This window comes from Buceros rhinoceros, unplaced genomic scaffold, assembly GCF_000710305.1.
Source record: "Buceros rhinoceros silvestris isolate BGI_N320 unplaced genomic scaffold, ASM71030v1 scaffold8201, whole genome shotgun sequence".
Lineage (NCBI taxonomy): Eukaryota > Metazoa > Chordata > Aves > Bucerotiformes > Bucerotidae > Buceros > Buceros rhinoceros.
Window position 1 is genome coordinate 1 of NW_010392507.1, and position 15,508 is coordinate 15,508.

Sequence of the window (15,508 nt, forward strand, 5' to 3'; positions counted from 1 at the left end):
GGTAGTACCTTAACGAGCAATCACACAGCAAACCAAGAGAAACCCCCTGAGACAGATGGTTAGATAAAATATCTATCAGACATTGTAGGAACTCCGGGTGGAGTGGACTTGCAGAGCAGAAGTCCAGTTAACCTGTGCAATCTCACAGACAGCTCCTCTTTGCGACCATAAACTACAGAGCCCTTCCCAGAAGAGCTCCACAGTCCAGGCACTGGGAAGCTTCCAGAAAAGAAAGACGATTTGTTCCTGTGGAATGTCAGGTTTGATATCACTGCGCTGCTGACATACAGCTGATGGCTCAGCAGTGTAATGCTTACCAGTGTCATCCGGGTAACACTTCTCTCCTGTCTCACAAAAGGAAGACCCTGCTCCCTGTGATCCTCCTCCCTCCTGAAGGGCTGCTGCCTGGAAACAGCTGGAAGGGTTTATGCCACCCACACCCACACCTCACGGCAATACCCGTTTCTCGCCTGCTCGCATGTCGGAGATGTGAATTACACGGAGACTGCAAGAGCACTTGTTTCTCTCTGGTTATTAATGAATGAAAAAAAGCAAGATGTTCACAAACATCTCTCTCCCTGAATTGGAGAAAACATGAGATGAAGGACTAAACTGGAGCAAATAATTCATATGCACCTGTTTTAAGAAGTTTACATTTTTCGACTCTTGATATGAAGCATGAAAGCTGTACCTACAGTCTACCCAAGTACTTCAGTTTAAGAGCTCAAGGTGCAAACAACAGCATGCCTTACTGCCTGCATTTATTAACCTAAAATAAACAAAGACAACATTTACTCTGCATTTAACGATATCACATGAGATTAGAACTATTTGGAATATGTTGAATTATTGTGATGAGTTACCTGCTGGCTCTGCTCAAGGGAGGTCTGCTCGTTGGTCTTTGGCAAGTCTGTTGTGGTGGATTTTGACTCAGCAGTGGGTGTTCTCCTTTAGGAACTGCTGGCGTTTCCAGTATTTGAAACAACTGCTATTCTCTTCTGTGGAACTGGGCCATTATCCTCCTAAGCCAGCACATCACTCTCCGTCTCAAAGCCCTGATGAACATTACTCCAGCCATACCGGGGTAAAGAAACACTGCACATTCCATTGGTGCTCTCCGGGAAACGTTCTTGGCTGGAGGAGTTCCACTGTCAATGCTGCCTCCAAACCCTTCGCCTTCACAAGATGGAGGAAACCAGCCATACCTGCAGTGGCAGTTCTGAAGATTGTTACACACTCCTCTGCCATGACACTTTGTCACGTTACAGTCGTAGTTCAGTAGTGATACGCTGGTACTCGTCCTGTTGATACAAAGCACATCTCTACCGCATGGCATGCCGTCTTCCACGGCTCCCACGTCAGCTACTGGCACCCCTCCGTGATAGTCGAGACCCCGACACTTCTTATCTCCAACCCGGGTTTGGATTAGCAATACGTGATCCTGCAAGACAGGCACCTTGTATATGTTTTCCCACTGGATCCTACCACGTAAGACATTCTCAATGATGCATTTCGTAAAGTGGCTGCTGTTACGAACACCACAGTTTCCAAAACGGTCGCCTCAAGTATTCACTACTTTGAAGCATTCTAAAGGAGTGGCCCTGGCTACTCTGCCGAAGAGATGCTGGCACTGTTTACTGTGGGAAGTAGCAAGAAGCACCATCTTTGCAAGGGGTTCCATCCTGTATGTACATGTCCGGCGGACACCAAGGGGAAGTCCCATTGCAATACTCTGGCAGATCGCAGTACTTGCTGTGCAGAGCGTTGCTGCTGGAAGGACCCAGCAGCTCTTGCAGCATTTTCCAGAACCCCAGGCTGAACCTTCAGTAAACTTACAGTTTGGTTGACAACAAGGATCCTTTCCACAGTTTGATTCCAAACCACAGTCACATTGCTCTCTGCCTTCCTAAGTTGGCCTGGCTACTCAACTGCCGGGGCACCGTCACCCACATGGCAGTGACATGCGGGCCTCCTGGTGACAGGTCCTTCAGGGCAGCCCACCAGGCCCAGCAGTGTCCCCATGACCACCCCACAGCCCACTCTGCACGGGCCTGGATCCTGGAAGGGCCCTGCCCTGGGCACCACCTGAGGGCTCCAGCTGCCACCAGGCACCACCTGAGGGCCGCAGCTGGGCAGCAGCAGGGGCAAACAGCACCCTGCTGCCTGGCGTTACAGCTCAGAGGGCTGTGAGGGTGCCTTGAGACCTCCATCCCCTGCTCTTTGAGCATGCACAGAGGCTCTTGTAGGGAGCAATAAAGCAGCCTACCACAAGGATGTCCCCAGCTATTTATGATCTTTGTTTCCAAATTACTGACATAGCGAGGAGGGGCCCTAGCTCAGCTTCACATTCCTCACCAGGCATTGAGCAAAGGCATCATTTGGTCAGACCACAAGGGGGGAAATCTGTTTTAATAGCTCAAAGCTGGCTTTTGCTTTGTTCACTTCATTAAAGGATCACTGGTAAGCGGAGGTAAGGAACAGAGTAATTCAGCTCAAAAAAATATTTAGAGAAGCTTAGGGTCTGAAATTAAAAAGAACAGAATCTCCAACCTGGTTACTAGGACATAGCGCTCCTTGGTGCCCTTGCTTAGCATGTGCCTTACTATAGCTACTACAGCTATACACACACACACCAGAAAAAAAAAAGGTAGAACGAGGGAGGAATTCACTTCCACTACATTCAACAACTGTCCTGGTTGGAGTCAGAGCAGAACTCGTTCTGTTCAGCAATTTTACTTTCCAGCTCAGCCTCTTCTAACTAACTGCACTTCCTGAAGTTAACGGTGTATTTCTGCAGACAGTGTCTGCCTCTAGCAGTGACAACGCTTGGTGTTTCCAGTTACCGCCAGGGACTGGGGGGCAGAAAGGCTCTGGCTTATTCTTGCTCCTGTGCAGACCAAGGTCACTGCTCAACCCTGTGTGCCACGGTGGGGGTGCAGCAAGTGAGAGGCTGCACCTGCGGGGAGGAGCGGACAGGACAGGTGACCCTACGCTGACCAACAAGGTGTTCCATCCCATAGACATCATAGTCCGTATGAAGCTGAGGGATCACGAGGGTCAAGCTCTCTCTTCAATGGCCAGTGTCTGAGGAGGGCTCTGTCTGTTCTGCCTTCAACCCCAATCCATTCATTCCCAAACACAGTTCCAGAATCCAGCTCCTGAATCCGGTTCTCATCTGCTGCTGAGTCCAGTCTGGGACTTCCCCCACATCTGCCCACAGCATCAGTGGTGACAGTGTCAGTGTCATGTTTGCCATCAGGGGGTTTGGGCTCAGTACTGGTTTTGTATATATTTCATTTTATTGTTATTATTTTCACTAAAGCAGTTTTAGTTTTCCAGCCCATAAGTCTCTCTCCCCTACTCCCTTTCTCTTCCCTTTGGGAGGGGAGAGGGGAGATAGAGAGCAGCTGCCATTTGTCTAGTGGCCAGCCCAGCCCTAACCCTTGACAAATAATAGAGACAAACTAACAGGCTTCATGCTTTGACACTTGGTGCTATGCACACCACGGGTGCTACGTATCTACAGCAACGTGCCTCAGTTACAGACATCACTGATGCAACAGCCCTTTTCCCACATCACGGCCCTTCTAAAGGTTTGTGCTTGCAGAGCCCTGGGAACAGGTACAGGTACATGTACCTCTTGGCTGCCATCCTTGTTTTACAGAACAGCTCCATCAAGACACAACTATGAAACAGCGACCTGCTTTGTGGTAAGACAGGATGTCCTGCGCAGCACAGCTAGGCACGCTGATTTTTGGCACACAGAGCTGAGACTTGACAGCGTGTCTGGGATGAAGTCCCTCCTGCTGCAGCCCTTATCTTCATCTGCAGGAGGTGCACCCTCTCACCACCCATCTCCATCTCAGGGATCCTGCCTTTTGGCACCAGCTTCTGGGTGCTGAACATCACCCTGGCAAGGGCAGCAACACTTAACATCTCAAAATGCTCAAGACAGGCACTGCCCTGCAGGAGGCTGACAGGGAGAGAAGCAGCTGGCAGAGTGCTTGGAGCCTCCCCCTGCTGCCTCATGCCCAGGGTCCTGAGCGGGCTGGTACCTTGAGCCGGGCACATGGCAGGCTGACAACAGCTGTCCAAAGGTGCTTCAGATGCTGTCAGCTGGCACCTTGCTCACTCGTGGCAAATGTGGCCAGCAGTAGTAGTATACACCTGGTAACACAGTTCCTCGGATTAAAGGAAGGAAAACAGGAGGGCACCTGCTTCTGTTAGATCTTTCCATCCATCTAGAAGGATCCTTTCTAGATGCCCATAAATCCATAGCATTTGAAATTTATTACTGCTTTACCTAAAAATGAACTCGTGACCTGACTGTGCCTTATCTTCTTACCAGTTTTAATTTAAAAATTATGGAAACTATTTTCTGAGAAGTCTTTTATGTACAGTTAGTTCTTGAATAACTGGCCACTTCTTTCCAAGCATCAGTTTTTCATTCTGGGGCTGTGAACCACATCAGATTATGCCTTTTGAAATAAATATAGCTCAGACAACAATAACTACAACAGAAAAATCCTGTTACATAACCTTTGAGTGCAGTGTCTGTAGCACTATTTTTAAATGCATACTTCTGCTGAGTGACCATTCCTTAAGTTATAGAAAGGGCCCTACTAAATCAGTGTCAACTTGCGAGAGCCATGTTTTACCCCCCAAGATGGTTCTTTCTCTTTTAATATATGCACATAAATTTTAATATACTTTCCTTCTCTTTTAGTGTAAACATAACAATACAGTTAGGACTAGAAAGTACTCTGGTTCCACTGTTGGACTCATGGCAGGTTGTTCCTTAGGGCGAAAGTGTCAACATAAGTTTGCAACACTGCGCTAAGCACTGAAGCAAGCCCTTCAGCACTGAGGTTACATAAGAAGGGATGACACTGTTGTGTTCAGGTTACCAGAACCTTACACTTCTGTACTCGGATCACGTAAAGATCAAAGGGGAGGGAAGAAAAGATTCCCATTCCATGATGATGAACAGGTTGGAATTTAAAAATGACTGACCTTACAGTAGAGCAAAGAAAAAAAATACTTCAGCAACCCATAGCTACTTCAACTGCAGAAACATTTGTCTGGCAGGTGTAACTGGCTTTCTCGTGATTCATCAGTGGTTTTCAAGTTTTTTTCAACCTTGTAGCCCCCTAAAATTTCCAGCGAAGGTGCAAGCTCCTATGGAGTTCAATCTTACCAGCAAGACATTTACTTCCCTTGCTCTTACTTCCTTTATGAACAGGTCACAAAACCCCCACAGTCCTGTGGACCACACATTCAAATCCACTGTCCTGACATAAAGAAATTAAGTCTTCCGATTGTTGAGACATCAATGCTACATCATAGCTCATCCCACAGGGAAAAATTTCTCCCCACCCTCCATCCAGCCATGATCCATGTTAGGCTGCAGAAGGACACTCGTCACATTAAGTGACCATTTGTTTGTTCTGTGCAGGGTTACAGGACCAAAGCAACACTTTACCAAAAATTCACCTTCCTCTTCAAGAAAAAAAAAAAAACAAAACAAAAAACTGTCTTGAACCTTGAATCCCTAGTTATCATCATTTGCCTTGCCACTGAAAAAAATAGAAAAAGTCACAGATAGAAAAATCACACCAGCTTTTGCTCAGAAGCCATCTGGTGGTTCAGAGAAGCCACAACCTATTTGCGCAACATACCTTCACCACTTTTCTCACATGGAACCTCCATGTCTCACAATAAAGCTAATCTCTCCCTTTTGCCTTGTGCCTCCTAACCTTGCTTCAGGTACAGCCTGATGTGGCAAACCACACACGCTGAGACTGTCCAAATGGCATCTAACCTTCTTTGCTAGGAAAACGTTACCAAAATACGAAGTATGGGTGCGGAGCTGCAAAGACAAGTCGGTAAGAGTAACACATAGCCTGATCAGACCTTACTTAGGGAAAAGCTGAAAACCAGTATTTCTGCTGCATCTGAGACACCTCTCAATGGCTTAGACGCTGGCACTTTAACTCAGATGGGATCAGACCAGGAGCCCATCCTTTTTAATGCCCTTTGACACCAGCCAACACCAGACATTTTGCAGGAAGCAAAAAGGCTATTAAGAGAAACACACGTGAGGAGAGTCTGCCCCTTGAAGTTCCACCCTCATCTCTAAATCAGATCAAATTCTGAGCATGGAATATAATAATTGAGCTTCATTAACTTCTTTCTCTGTTCTTGCACTACAAGACAGAACAAGAGTTCTCTACTTTCTACTTGCTTCGCAGTACTCAGTTTTACAGAGACTCAATCCTTGTCTTTTCTTTCCAGAGGAACTAGTCTTGGTCCTCCCAGAGGCTTCATGGGAGAAACTTGCTCCTACTCATTTCCTTGCCATTCTTCGTACCCCTCTGCTTTAGGAGAACTCTTCTTCAGACACTGAGATGTACACACACTTTATTTCAGGTGAAGTCTGACTGATAAGAACACTTTGCTCCTACGAAGTGTTCTAGCATCCATTTTTTACCACAGTTGTATGTGCCTTCAACAATAAGCAAGATATCGTTCTCCTGCTAGTAATGTTAAATCTGCATTACAGTGCAGTCTAGTCATCTTTCTTGCTTATGTTTTTCCAAATGACATGCAGCTTCTCAGCAGTACGAATACCTACAAAGAAATTCAGGTCCTTTGACAACCACTTCCAAGGACTTTATTCTCAACACCAAAAATCCAGCAAGGACTCTAGAGGTTCGGTACCACTCGTGCCTCATTTCTGGAGGTCCCCCTTTCCATCACAGGGGTGGAGGAGATGATGGCTCTGGTGCTTCTTGAGCTCCTTGCTTTCAGAGGAATTTTTTTAATACAAGAAAGAATCAACATCCTTTTCTTCTAAGTGTATTCACACTAATTTGTAATTATTGAACGCAGAACAATTAGCTCTGTCCTGTTTTGAGCATCCCAGAATAACTGCTTTCTGTATCTTCACCTGGTTTAAGAGCTCACACTAGCTTATTATCTACTATCAACATTTGCGGAAACAGCTCTTCAAATGTGACCCACATGGTAAGAAATAAAGCTAACACACACTGAAGTACACTGATACATGAACATGAGGTCTATAACTACAACAACGGTGAGCAGCTATTGGCTTATCTCCATCTTCATTGTTACAGCTTTGGACTACTGGACAAGAACTACATGGGCCTTCCCATCACTCAACAGCTACCCAGTCAGAGCTGTTTATTAAGGTACTGCGACAAGAGTCTCTTCTAGTCTCACACTAAATTTGACACAGCTATCTAAGCACATCTTAGCCTGCCTTCCTATCTATGTTTTGTTTGCTGCGTACAGACCTTTTCCTTGCTTACAACAGTTTACTACAAGTAACAGGTAACAGCTGTGAAAAGAAAGCAAACTGTTTCAAGGATTGCTCCCTTACTTCAATGAAAAAACCAAAACAATAGTCACTTCTAATTTTGGGGTGAAAAGAACTCCATTACTTCAATGAAAAAACCAAACCAATAGTCACTTCTAATTTTGGGGTGAAAAGAAAAGAGTTTGTGTAAGCAACATGCTTAGACAGCACAGTGCACAGCTGTCTCTGATGCTTCTCTTCCACTGCCCTGTCTCCTCATGTCTAAAGGGCAGAGGACTAGTCAATCAAGGTGATCAGATGCCGTAAGAAAGTGCTAGAAGCACAGAGAAAGAAATGTAATTGATATCTTTGAGTTATGGTGAAACAAGGAGAAATATAAACAGCTTCACAGTGTGAAACAGCAAGACATTGTAGCCTGTTTTATGTCATCATAAATATCTCTCACAGAACACTAGCTTTCTATTATAAAAGACCACCCTCTATAAAAAACCCCCAGGTAACAGCTGTGAAAAGAAAGCAAACTGTTTCAAGGATTACTCCATTACTTCAATGAAAAAACCAAACCAATAGTCACTTCTAATTTTGGGGTGAAAAGAAAAGAGTTTGTGTAAGCAACATGCTTAGACAGCACAGTGCACAGCTGTCTGTGATGCTTCTCTTCCACTGCCCTGTCTCCTCATGTCTAAAGGGCAGAGGACTAGTCAATCAAGGTGATCAGATGCCGTAAGAAAGTGCTAGAAGCACAGAGAAAGAAATGTAATTGATATCTTTGAGTTACGGTGAAACAAGGAGAAATATAAACAGCTTCACAGTGTGAAACAGCAAGACATTGTAGCCTGTTTTATGTCATCATAAATATCTCTCACAGAACACTAGCTTTCTATTATAAAAGACCATCCTAGCCATTAAGTAAAATGACTGCCCGAGAACATTTAGAGACTGACAGCAGTTTGACATCTAATTATATGGATTTGAGTCTCCAGTCATCAAATCTGTTATCTGTATTCCAAGCATACTAAACGCACAGCAGTTTATAGCAGGCAGCCTAAATCCTTTAGTGGAACTATTCTTCATCAAAACAGCACACAGTATCTTTCAATATCCAAGAAAAAAAATGCTGACAGCATTTTGAGTCTCCAGTCATCAAATCTGTTATCTGTATTCCAAGCATACTAAACGCACAGCAGTTTATAGCAGGCAGCCTAAATCCTTTAGTGGAACTATTCTTCCTCAAAACAGCACACAGTATCTTTCAATATCCAAGAAAAAAAATGCTGCCAGCATATATGACTTAATTCCTACTAACAAAGTAAGCGTTTAAGAAAGGCATTCCAGCCAGGGGCATTATTTGTCAAGAATTCAGATTTTTTTAATATATGTATAAAAGTTGTTTTCTTTTTACACAGGAAACCAAGACACAAGGGATGCAAGTTTGTGAAGATTTCAGGAGGCTGCAAAATATGTCATATGAAAACCATACTCAGAAGCCAACATCCAAGCTAAGATGAAGACTGAAAACACCTTCTCTGAGGCAGCTTGCATCCTGACATTAACCTTTGCTTGACAGGTTTCTACAGAAAAAGCTGCTGCAGGGACTTCAGGCCCTGAATCGTCAGTCTTAGTGGAAGAACTTAAATACGAAGAAAGGGGAGCAAGAATCTCCTGTTTTCCAGGTACTAACTAATCCAGATGTATAACAGCTTCTCCCTTCACTGAAGTCTCATCCGTTTTTCAGGTGGTCCTTTAGCGCCAGCACTCTGCTGAGCATTCTTAACAGTCTCTTTTTCCTCTGGCTTGACAGCTTCAGGGGCCGGTTCTGGTTCCTTCTTGATTTGATCCACTTAGGAAGTAAGAGCAAAAGAAAGTTAAACCTCGCAGTTTTCTTCCTAAAATACTATTCAGAGTCCTTGGAAAATATTGCTGACGTCAAAGGGGCAAAATTTCAAAGGTATAACAACAATCAAGGACTTGATTCACACCTATACAGGTAACAAAGCGTAACAGATTGAAGAGATACAGTTAGCGCTTTTCCTATTTTGAGGTTGTTTACAATCAACTCAAGCATTCACAAGCTTTCTTGAGCTTGTAACATTATGCAAAATTGCTAAGGTGCTGAACTGACTAAGCTGTTCCCTCACGCAGACTTTCATGCTCCTCCTGCTTTCAAAGACCATTTCCTGCATTTGAACCTTCAGACAATACAGTTTTACAGAAGGGGCAGGAGCAGAATACACATTTTCTCAATTTCTCTCTGGCTGTCAGAGAGAACTCTTAGTTCTAGTACTTTGCACAATTAGGCAATGCCAGAATTCCTAACAGCCTCAGGAGCAGCAGCAAAGAGCTTATAGGGCAGCTGGAAGACACGGCTATAGAGAGCGTATTTTTTAAGTCTAGTGAGAATATTAGAGTTTTACCTGGGACAGGCTTTTCTCCAGGCTTTTGCTGTAGGGGAGGAATAAAAAAAAAAAAATAAAACAACACAGCAGCGGTATCAAAGTCATAATTCTTAACCCTTTCTACTATTAATTTAGGAACATAAGCAATGAGCTCTTATAAGAGTTGAGGGTAGTAGGGATCACTAAATACACTTTAAAGAAAATCCAGTTAACGTTTTATAACATCCAGTTTTCCACCTGACAACGGAAAAGCACTAAAGCAAAAAATACAGTTAGGCATTCTTTCCCATATCTGAGGAGCAGTTTTGTGAGGAGATGCAAACATTTCCTTTGCTCCCAACCAGAAGACCTGGTAGAACAAATGGCTACTAGAGACAATCAGAGGTAACATCAATGACTTCACAGAATGCCAAGAGCTCCCAAATGCCGATTAATGAGCCTCCAGAACAACGGAGTAACTAAAACAAAATCGCTGTGGTGGCTTGATTGAGCTCAAAGCAGGAAACTGGAAGCAGCAGCAAAACTTGACAGCTAACAAAAACAGACCCTCTGTGACAAGGAATTTGTATAACAACATTCTCCCTCGTAGTTTTGCCAAGGTCTTAATGACTTCTGCAGTTACAGAGGGGAATCCTACACTCCAGTCAGAGCCTTCCATTTCAAATTTATCATCTAATCTATGTTGCCGTTGCAGAAAGCACGCAAAACTTCCATTCCGTTTCACCTGTTCAAGTACTTATGACTGCCTTGAGTTTTAAGAATTTATAATAATACTATGGCTCATTAATGTCATACCTGAACAAATCTGGGTGGAAACTTTTGCCTTAGGTCTAAAAGCAAAGCATCTACCCGTTGCCTTTGGAAAATAGAACTTGGTTCTTCTTTCTTCTTGGCTTTTGGTTTAGCTTTCTCTGCAAGTCACAGAAATGTAAGAGAAAGCTGTATCAGAAGTTTTGTTCTCTTAGCAGCTTTTTATTGCATGACAAGTTGTTATTAGTCTCTCCTCTAAATTTCACCTACATTTTCCCGTTCTTTTTTTTTTATGGAAGACAGATTAAGGACAATTCTTAACTCCTGACAAACTGATTTGGCTTCTGAAAATGTACTTTGGCCTACAGTGGGCTGAAGAGTTGCCTGCTTTGTTGACACACAGCTCACTGTTTTCAACTCCCACCCACGGCTCAATGTTTGTCCCCACCAGCACAGAAGAGCAAGATTCCTTCCACCTGACAGGGAGGAAGCGCTAGCTGACCCTTCAGACAGTTAGACACTTAACCTCATCTCTACACCACCACTCTACATTGCCTCGAGTTTTTCCTCCCCTTTCCTAAAGCAGGCAGGAGCAACTAGGAACCATACCTCGATCTTCTTGATCTTTGAAATGCCACCAGTAGCCCTTGGATGGGTGATAGCGACAGTAGGACATAGCTTCTTCAAAAGCAGACTGAATTCCGTGCACTGCAGTGAGCTTTTAGAACAGGAACATAAGGCAGTGTTCAGAATTTGAGAAAACAGAGCAGAAATTTTTAAAAGCGGGGATTTTAAAATTCGTATTCTATATTCATTTTTCCTCTGGGAAAGGAACTTGGGACACCTAGTTTTGGATCAAGAACGTAATCTCTTTAAAAGGCTTTTACAAGACTTGTTCAGAAGCGCTTTTCTAAACTGCCAGGGAAAAACTTGCAAAAGCAGTAGTTTACTGGCACAGAAGAAATCAAAACAAACCCAAGTATCCAACTGAAAAAGAAATACCACATCAACTTAAAAACATATACCTCATTTAAAGATAAATACTACCTTAACAGTAACATTCCAAAGCAAGCATCACTGAATATATATTTAATTACTACTTCATATGTATTTGTCATGTAATTTTTTTTACTATTATTATTTGAACCTCATGCTGTTCCACCAGTTTTGTAGCTTCAGTTATTCTGATCCTTCATTTTCAAAAAACATACCCTACTTTTTGGACCATATTGCAGTCTCCCAGCATCTTTCATTTCCACGTAGGATGCACACCATATTAACCAGTGGAGTTTGATTTAAGTTACTGTAAACTACACAAGAACTTTCCTCAAAACAGTGAGGGAGGGATTTAAATAGCCTCAGGAACAACCAGAATTAAAAAGCAGATACAAATCAGTATATCCATCAAATGCACAGAACACTCACCACTCTGGAGTTAATGACAGACCCTAAGTCAGGTGCCTGATAAATCACTCCAGCAATAATATAGTAGTCAGCCAATGGAATAGCTGTAGGGAGAAAAAAAAACCAAGCAAGATCAATTTAAAGCTCTAGCTGAAGACTGTGTGTTTCTTGCTGAATTTCAGTAGTAACAGCAGCGATTGCAATATTTATCTCATCACCAAATATTCTCTTTTTAACCCTTTTCCACCAAGATGCTTTCTTTGCACCTTAGCCATAGACCGGTAAGATCTGCTTTACAGATGGAAAAGCATCAGCTTTAAGTACTGTCCTACTGCAAACAAATAACTGACCTTAACAGGAGTTAGGGTTTTCAGAGCTCCACAAGGGGAGTCAAGTGAACTGCACTGGAAGTAGCTCCACTTGCCTTTGCTACCAGCAGAAACCCACAATGTAAGATCTCGTTCTTTTGGCCTCAGCTTTCTCCAACTTGTACAGTCCTCTTAGCTACATTTCCCAGACCAAATGGCAGCTAAGCACACCCAGAACATGCCACTCTAAATTAGTAACATTCCTCCAAAAAAAGGCTAACTTCCAAGGCATTTGCTAAATCAGATTTGGATTCTCTCCTGACCAATCGTCATTAGAGCTGCAGAACAGAGGAACATCACAACTGCCTCTGTGACACTCTGCGAAACATTCGCCAATTGAGAAACTACACGAATGCTATCAGCTGCACGTTCCTAAGGATCCTACCTGCGCACATGTTTGCTCCCGTTCCTCCATCTGTATTACCACATTCTCTCTGAACCTTTTTACTGACAGGATTACCTGCGCACATGTTTGCTCCTGTTCCTCCATCTGTATTAACACATTCTCTCTGAACCTTTTTACTGACAGGACCCAATTCATCCAGTACTTGCATATTATGAAGTTTGGACACCTGTCTAAATTAACACACCAAGATAGCTGGGTGCATATTACAGCCAGTATCCACCTCTCCTCAAATAAAGGCATTTCCTTGGAAGTGGAGCAAGACCCAGAACAGCAGATTTAGTGTCTCACAGCTTTGTACCAGAGCAGCCTACTTTCCTAAACAGATAACTCTCCCTAATCATTGAATCTAACGATTTTTCCAAAATCACTCCAAACAGGAAAAAAAACCTTAGCTTAAAGAATTTAAAATATACTTTTCAAAAAAACCCAAACACACAGAATTCATAAGACAGGCCTGCACCAGTTTTACCTGAGTTCTCAACACTAGCTATGAACTCATTAAATTTTAATTCTTGTGTCTCAAATACACTAATATTTGTACCATGATAAAAGAAAACACGTGGGCAACATTTGAGCTACGGAATTATGTGACCCAATCAAGGTACTTAGCATAAAATGTACAGTCACAATGCAAAAAAATGTTACCAAACAAGTCCCAGGCAAGTTCCATCAAACATACCTTTGCATTACAGCAAACGAATACACATATTGTGGAAGCCCCTACTCTTTATCTAAAAAGTGTCAAAACAGGAAATTAAGGGCTGCATGGTATTTCCATACCCAGCTTTCGAAAGCTAGATTCAAAGCCTTTAATAAAGAAACAACTCAAAAAACCCCCAAACAACTATTGAAGAAGGAATCATATATGTTCTTTTTCAGTATGGAACTGCAATGTAAAGAGGCCACTACCTGCTATAAGCAATTAAGAAGCGCTGCCATATAAGGCAAAGTCCCGTACAAGGCCAAAACACACATGCGGAGCCTAAGTCACTAAAACAAAGGTAAAAACCAGCATTAACCCTGCCTTTCTTTGCTATAAAGCTTACTATGAAATAACCTAAATTATTGTACATGCTGTAACACACATAAGACAGTCCAATAACTATTGAAAAGTGGCTATGTTTTTAATTAATGACACACACAGAAACTAATTTAAGATTAAAAAAAATGAAGCCAGCTGTATGGAAAAAAAAAAAAAAAAAAAAAATCGCCGAGGCATTTCATTTAAAGTTTGGAAAGGTCATCAGTGACACTGTAAGAAGGAGTGGTACTGTTGTCACAAGATTCCCTCACAATTCCAAAATACTCAGTCTGCAGAGGAACAACCAAAACAACTAGCATTTGTGGTATCTCATGGTCACTTTTCACGTGGGTCATCGCCTTCTACTGACAAGATCCTACTCAGCAGTATAATGATACCACAGCTGAAGGTCGAAATAGCACAGAATAAGAGAGATGTGACAGAAACAGAAAGCATGAACGATCCCTCTCCCCAAGTGATGGACATCATGGTTCTCCAAAGTAAATAAATAAATAACATACTAGCCATTTCAGATGATTAGCTCAAATTAAACTAAGCTCATGGTCCCCAAGCAAGGATATCAATAGCCTTCTATTCAAATAATTCAAATGAAAACTCCTGCATAGCCTATTAGATACATACAACATGGTGTGAATGCTGTTACCAGTTTCCCATGGCAAAATACACTGCAGGGCAGCTCTCTCTCATCGCACTCTTCACATTCCGCCACAAGATGGCAATCCCTGATATCAGCATATTAGAGGTCACTCTGCTAGACAAAGTATCTCCACCCCATCACAAAGCCTCATACCCTATTATTTAGATTTAAGATGAAGACAGAAAAGGGGAACCAGAAGTGCTTAAACACAAATTTAGAACATATAAAAGCAAATAACTTATCAATCGCTCCAACAGTGACAATAACTGAGTGACCTTACCTTGTGTCGGAGATTGCCTTTGCTGCTTTCGGATAATGAAGAGAATGGGCTCTTGAGCATGCAGAAGGATGTACTCCACTCCAACCATCTGGCTGCAAATGAACAACTAGAATAAGTATTTTCCTCAAAGTAAAATCTGTAGGATGTGAAGAGCTACCAAAGGTAGTAAAGGGATGATGTTCTGATGCTTTGGAAGCTCTTCTACATAAGGAGCAGTAAATAAAAGGCATAGGAGTTCCTGAGCTTGCTGTCAAAACCTAGCTGCATCTACAAAGGGACTTACAACAACCTGTTACAACACCATCTAAGTAGAATGTTAGCAAACAAATAAACAGCACAAAAGATTACAATCTATCATCAGAGAGACCTCATTTAAACACAGAAAACAAGGGACCAGCGTATGATGTAGATGGGCTACAAAACACAGGGAATGGTCAGGCAGGAATCAGGCTTTTTCCTCCCAGCAAGCTGACAGGATCAATACCCCAGCTGAACTGCACCTACACCAGTGCCCACAGCACGGGCAACAAACAGGAGGAGCTGGAAGCCACTGCACAGCAGGACAACTGTGATCTAGTTGCCATCACGGAAACGCGGTGGGATTATTCACAGAACTGGAGAGCTGCACTGGACAGTTACAAATTCTTCAGAAGCAACAGGCCAGGAAGGAGAGGTGGGGGAGTGGCCCTGTGCGGTAGGGAGTGGTTTGATTGTCTTGAGCATAACGATGGCGATGACAGGGTTGAGTGTTTACAGGTAAGAACCAGGGGGAAGGCCAATGAGGCAGATACCACATCACAGTGGGAGTCTTACAGACCACCCAACCAGGATGACGAGGCAGACGAAATATCCCAGAAGCAGCTGGGAGAAGCCCCACAATCACTAC

General features: G+C 43.0%; 2 protein-coding genes across 2 annotated transcripts; both read right to left on the reverse strand.

The window, feature by feature from the left end:
* Window positions 1-1,080: 1,080 nt before the first annotated feature.
* On the reverse strand, window positions 1,081-1,799 carry LOC104500792 (disintegrin and metalloproteinase domain-containing protein 21-like; the record flags this gene model as incomplete). The annotated part of the gene is made up of 2 exons (XM_010144508.1): window positions 1,639-1,799; window positions 1,081-1,481 (listed from the first exon to the last, which is right to left on the reverse strand). Coding segments are annotated over exons 1-2 (562 nt in total), but the record flags the coding sequence as incomplete, so codon positions are not given.
* A 6,872-nt stretch (window positions 1,800-8,671) lies between these two features.
* On the reverse strand, window positions 8,672-14,754 carry MED6 (mediator complex subunit 6). Its single transcript, XM_010144507.1, has 6 exons — window positions 14,623-14,754; window positions 11,911-11,993; window positions 11,095-11,203; window positions 10,531-10,646; window positions 9,754-9,781; window positions 8,672-9,179 (listed from the first exon to the last, which is right to left on the reverse strand). The coding sequence occupies exons 1-6, from the start codon at window positions 14,708-14,710 to the stop codon at window positions 9,049-9,051; spliced, it is 555 nt and encodes a 184-aa protein (XP_010142809.1). The 5' UTR covers window positions 14,711-14,754; the 3' UTR covers window positions 8,672-9,048.
* Between the last annotated feature and the right edge of the window lie 754 nt (window positions 14,755-15,508).